Source organism: Hypanus sabinus, chromosome 1, assembly GCF_030144855.1.
Source record: "Hypanus sabinus isolate sHypSab1 chromosome 1, sHypSab1.hap1, whole genome shotgun sequence".
Classification (NCBI taxonomy): Eukaryota; Metazoa; Chordata; class Chondrichthyes; order Myliobatiformes; family Dasyatidae; genus Hypanus; species Hypanus sabinus.
In genome coordinates, this window is record NC_082706.1 from 7,958,417 (window position 1) to 7,964,408 (window position 5,992).

The 5,992-nt window shown below is 49.3% G+C and overlaps 1 protein-coding gene across 1 annotated transcript; it reads right to left on the minus strand.

Moving 5' to 3' along the window:
• Nucleotides 1-345: 345 nt before the first annotated feature.
• Nucleotides 346-5,598, minus strand: LOC132391051 (dual specificity protein phosphatase 1-A-like). The gene is made up of 5 exons (XM_059963745.1): nucleotides 5,545-5,598; nucleotides 4,741-5,161; nucleotides 4,416-4,534; nucleotides 3,305-3,524; nucleotides 346-1,558 (listed from the first exon to the last, which is right to left on the minus strand). Exons 2-5 carry the CDS (start codon nucleotides 5,114-5,116, stop codon nucleotides 1,344-1,346), a joined length of 930 nt encoding a protein of 309 aa, XP_059819728.1. The 5' UTR covers nucleotides 5,117-5,161; nucleotides 5,545-5,598; the 3' UTR covers nucleotides 346-1,343.
• Between the last annotated feature and the right edge of the window lie 394 nt (nucleotides 5,599-5,992).

Here is a 5,992-nt window from a genome sequence, read left to right on the forward strand (position 1 = left end):
GAAGATGGGTCTCAGACCAAAACATCGACCATTTACTCTTTCCATTGATGCTGCCTGGCCTGCTGAGTTCCTCCGGCATTTTGTGTGTGTTGCTCTGGACTTCCAGCATCTGCAGATTTTCTTGTGTTGGTGTGGTGACTTGTTGGTGCTTATTGTGAGGTTTCATGTGCCCTCCTGCTGACTAGCACTGATTGGAGATTAAACCTACAACTAGAATAAGAAATCAGCCATGATGGATTGGAGGAGCTGACTTGATGGGCCAAATGGCCTAATTTTGCTCTTATGTCTAATGGAATCATTCTCGTTCAACTCAGGCACAGCAAGAAATAATGCAACAACATCAAGTGAGAATTTTCAACAAGTTTTATTTTCCAGAGTAATAAATAATCTCAGTAATACTTAGTAGTGAAACTTAAAATATTTACCGAACAGATAATAAAATATATAAAGTACTTTCCTTTATAAGGACATTAGCAGGTAGAGATCTCTTTAAAACAGAGAATTAAATTACACTCTGTGGCTTTAAGAGCAATCTGGCTGCTCGTTGGGAACCCAGAGAGGTTGTGATGTTGACAGAGTAGAAAGGACCAGCCGTTATACTGTCAGCACCACCCCCTTGGGTTCCAAACCTTCACAGTTCAGGCTAACGTATTGTCCAGGCGTGTCTCCCATGTGGCTGGGGTACACGTGAGGTTAGGAATGGTTCTTGGTAGGATTCTGGCTCAGAGTCCGCATTAGACCGTAAACATTGGAGCCCCGGAAAACTCAAATTGAAACTAATAGGAGCAGCATTTCCTTCACAGATCATCTCCCTTGAGAATAGGTCCCAACGCACCAATTGAGACTGATGGTGCACAGGGTGGTATTGGCCAACAGGGCAAAAGTATCCAGGGTTAGTTATTCAGTGAAATCTTGCAGACAACAGCAGGAACCACCCTCTCCCATCAGCCTTGCAGATTGGTAAATGATACCGATGGGATTTACAGGAAATGTGCGGGTTTAGGGTGAAGTACCGTTGGCGTTGTAGCAGGGGGCATCTCATGAGCAGTGAGTGATGCTACCTTTCCTGCTCGAGGTTGAAGCCGACATCTGCCGGTCTCTGCATGGCTTGTTGAAGAGGCTCTTGAGCATCCAAGCTGCTTGCGTGGAATCCTGCCAGCTTGAGACATGCCCTGACCCCATCTTCTTGTCCGTCGATACAGTGGGCTCAGAGCGTCCAAATCCTATCAGACTTCCTCATATCACAAAATTCCTCAGGGAGGTGCTAAAGCTGGCAAGGCCGGAGACTTGTTCCGTTGAGCTGGTGGGTGTCTGGCTCCCTCTTTCCTATAAAGAGCCGATCTCTAGTGACACAGCACCTTGGTTTCAAACTGCAGCAACTGTCCCATGAAGCTGAAGTTCGGGGAAATGATGCCCCTTCGCTGCTTGACAAAGTCGAAGGCTTCTTCCAGCCGCACCCGCTGCGTCCGGATCAGGTAGGCCAAGCAGATGGTGGCGGATCTGGAGATACCGGCCTGGCAGTGCACCAAGACTCGGCCACCACTGTTCTTCACCGAATCTAATTGGAGCAGAGAGGAAAGGCCCATTAACATACAGCATGGGGAGGTAGGAAACATCAAAATCCCAACCCATCGTCATTTGAAAATCACTTATGAACTTTAAGCAGAAAGGAAACACATCGAGATTCAGTGATCAAGGACTTTGAGTCGGTGCTAAGGAATGCGACGTTAGCATTCATTTTGATGGGGCTGGAAAATAGAAGCAGGAGTGTAACACTGAGGCTTTATTGGTCCAAACACACTTGGAATATGGTGTAGGGTTCTGGGCCCCTTATCTAAGAATGGATGTGCTGGTGTTGGAGGGGGTCCAGAGAAGGTTTACGAGAATGATCCCCGGAATTAAAGGGTTAATGTATGATGGCTCTGGGTCTGTCCTCACTGGAGTTTAGAACAATGGGGGGAGGGTGGGATCTCACTGAAACCTATTGAATGTTGAAAGGCCTAGACAGAGCAGGCATGAAGATGATGTTTGCTGTCATGGAGAAGGGTAGTCTAGGACCAGAGGGCACAGCCTCAGCATACGAGGACATCCCTTTGGAACTGAGATGAGGTGGAAAATCTTTAGCCAGAGGGCGGTGAATCTGTGGAATTCATTGCCACAGGTGGCTGTGGAGGCCAAGTCATTGGGTGTCTTTAAAGCAGAGATTGATGGGTCTTGATTAGTCAGGGCGTAAAAGGTTATAGGGAGAAGGAAGGAGAATGAGGTTGAGGGGAATAATAAATCAGCCATGATAGGATCAGACTCAATAGACCAAATGGTCTAATTCTGCTCCTATACCTCATGGTCTGATAGTTTAAGGCAGTGGTGGAATTTGAAAACAGTGCAGAGCAAATAGAATATTGACGTTGCTCCTGCTCTGCCTATCAAGAGCAAACAGCATCAATACTCACTTGACAGGGTGGACGCCAGGAGGATTTCCCACTGGGCATAGTTTTGGAGTGGGAGGGCACTTTAGAGATATGAGGGAGAATCATCTGTCTCAGAGAGCAGAGATATTGAGTGAATTTACAGCCAAGGGGACCAGATATTTGGACAAAATTATAGACCTCAGACAGGAATGCATAAAAAACTGACAGGCCAGGACCATATTGGGTGGTGGGCCAGGATGGAGAGGCAGAATGATTGCTTGGGGAATACTTTTGTGTCTCCCAAGTGTAATGAATTGGTTTAGTGTATATCCAGGAAAGGACATTAAACAGGCCAGAGAGTGGTGCAACGAGCTGGATTGGTGGATCAGTATGAGCTAGAACTTTATTCTCTGGAGTGCAGAGGAATGAGAGAGACTTGAAAGAGGTATACAGCATTATGAGAGATATAGATCAGGTAAATGAAAGCCGGCTTTTACAACTGAGGTTGGATGAGACTAGAGCTAGAGGTCATGGATTCGGGTGAAAGGTGAAATATGAAATATTTGAGGGGATCTTCTTCACTCAGACGGTGGTGCGAGTGTGGAACGAGCTGTCAGTGGAAGTGATGTATATGGGTTCAATTTCAACATTGAGAGAAGTTTGGATAAGTACATGGATGGGCAGGACATGGAGGACAATGGCCCGGGGCGGGTCAATAGGCAGAATAACACAGAACGCAACAGCGTAGTACAGGCCCTTCAGCCCACGATGCAGTGCTGACCCATGATTAACCTAACCCCTCCCTCCTACATAGCCCTCCATGGACTGGATGGTGCTCTAAGATTCTAGTACACGGTTATGAAAGAGGAACGTTTGTTCTGGATTTTCCAACTTACCGATGAAATCAATGGCTTCCTGAAACCAGGCGCTGATGTCGGTCATGTGGCTGTCCTCCACAGGGATGCACTTGTACTGGAAGACTCCCTCGAAGCAGTTGGGGCAGTTGGAAGATACATTCAGCAGTGCGGTGATTCCCAGGGACTGCAGCGTCTCCTTACGGGATGAGTGGTAGGCACTGCCCAGGTAGAGGAAAGGCAGGATCTCCACTGGGCCACCCTGCAAACGACGACACAAAAAAAAACACAGCGTTCAGAGCACGGCCCAACACCAGGCAGGGACACCACACGTACAACAGTGTGAAGCAGGAAAGACAGCAGGACTTACGGGGAAAGGGTGAACGAGCTAGAGCTTCTCTCTGCGGAAAGGAGGAGAATGAGAGGTGACTTTGTGGAGGTGTACACATTGATATGAGGAGTGGGCATTCGGAGACTTTCTCCCACTGCAGAACTGGCTAGCATGAAGGGGCAAAACTTCAAGGTGATTGGAGACAAGTATGGGAGAGGGGCAGATAGCAGAGGTAGGTTTCTTTCCACAGAGAGAGTTGGATGTGTGAAACTCCTTGCCGGGGTGGAGGAAGAGGCAGATACGTTGGGGGCATTTAAGAAACTCTTAGTCAGCTACATGGATGATAAAAAAAATGGAAGATTATGCAGATGGGAAGGGTTAGATTGATCTCGGAATGGGGTAAAAAGGAATACAAGACCTTATAGGGACAGAATTAGGCCATTCAGCCCATCATGTCTGCTTCGCCATTTCATCATGCCTGATTTATTTTCCCCTTCAACTCCATTTTCCTGGCTTCTCCCTAATACCTTTGACACCCTGTCTGATCGAGAATCACCCTCTTCTTTAAATTTCCCCAATGACTTGGACTCCACAGCCATCTGTGAGTTCCACAAGTTCACCAGCCTCTGGCCGAAGAAATTCCTCCTCATCTCTGTTGTACTCTGATCCTGGACAACTCCAGGAACCATTCCGTACCCAGGGCCACTGTCTAGACTGGGGATTGGGTTGGAGGTGGTGAAGATATTATTGGAGTAGTTGGAGAGCTGGGTGACGCCGGGGTAGTTTTGTGCGGAACGCGGGACGAGGTGTGCGGGGTCTCACCTGGTCATAGAGCGGAGTTCCTCTGGCGATGAGGGTGGGCACTGAGCTGGGCTGCGGGTAGGAACTGAGGGGTTCAGTGCACATCTCCGAGAAGAGCGAGTGGAAGGTTTCGTAGCCTCCTGCAGAGAGAGAGAGAGAGAGAGGGGGGGTCAGCTCGGGGTCCGTGCGCGCTCCCTGCCCTCCGCGATCCCGGGTTAAAGCGTGTGCCCGAGAGCTCGATCCCGATTGGAAAGGGAATCCCAGGACATCGGTGATCCTCGATAGAGACTCGGACCCACAGCCGCGCTCCATTCGTGCACCCCCACACCGAGTCACGGCTCCTTACCCTTCAAGAAGTAAATCTTCAAGGCGCTGGTGTCGAGCTGTGCGCTCAGGGTGTTGAGGACGAGCCGGGCCGTGCTGTCCCGGCCCAGCGTGGCGGCGCTCGGGCTCCTGTCGTCCAGCACCAACACGGCAGGGTAGAAGCCACCGCTGAGGGCAGAGCGAACGCTGTCCTCGGGCAGGATGCAGTCCAGGGCGATGGCTCCTTTCGACCTGCGCTTGACGATGGTATTACAGTACACGTTGTGCGAGCCCCTGATGTGGGACGCGTTGAAACGGAGGAACGAGCGGCAGTCGAGGATGAGCACGCGTCCCTGCTCCTCCGCCAGCAATTCCACCAAGTGACAGCTCTCAATCTCCAGCGATTCCGTGGTTACCATGTTGGAATGAAGTCTGCTTCTCTCGCAAGCTGCTTCGCCTTCCTTCTGTTCCAAAAGCAATCAGAGCGAGCCGTTAGCCCCTTCACACGCTCACTTTTCAAACGCGATCAAACATTTAAAAAATCACAATTTTGCAACCTTATTGTTGCTAAGTTCACGGAAGATATAGGACAATAAACTGCTCTGAATCTAGCCCAATTATGTTAGCATAAAATGTGAAACTGAGCGAGGAAAGGACAGCTTTCTGATTTTAAACTCAAGAGGTACTGCCGATGCTGGAAATCCAGAGAAGCAGATACAAAATGCTGGGGGAACTCAGCAGATCGGGCAGCATCTATGGAGGGAAATAAAGAGTCAGCGTTTCGGGATATCTATTTCTTTCCATAGATGTCTGATCTGTCAGTGGGTAGCAAAGTCTGCGTACTTACTCGGAACTAAATCGAATTAATATTGTGCGTTGCGAATAAATCCTCCTGTCCTAGTTCCAATTGATCTACTAAAAGGTCCGGAGCAATTGGTTTTATAGTCTCGGCTCCGGAACCCCCGCTGGGTCGTGCCATATTAGGAAGCTGACGTCACGGGGAGTCACGTCCTTTCGGTCCACATTTTCGTGTGTCGTCACTGCACGTGGGAGGCGGGGCCACGGACTCTAACAAAATGATACTTGAAATGTTGCCCAAAAAAATCCCAGGGACGGGGGTGAAAGTTTTTTAATACCTGTATAGGATTCCCCCACTCACCACGTCACTTTTCCCAGTCAGTCTATGGGCGCTTACTAGAAACACTGTCTTTAGGAATAACCTCACCAGCGCTGTACTCAACAGGCCAAGAACCCCCTCCCACCCCCACCCCCCAACCCCCGCCTACCCTCTCAAA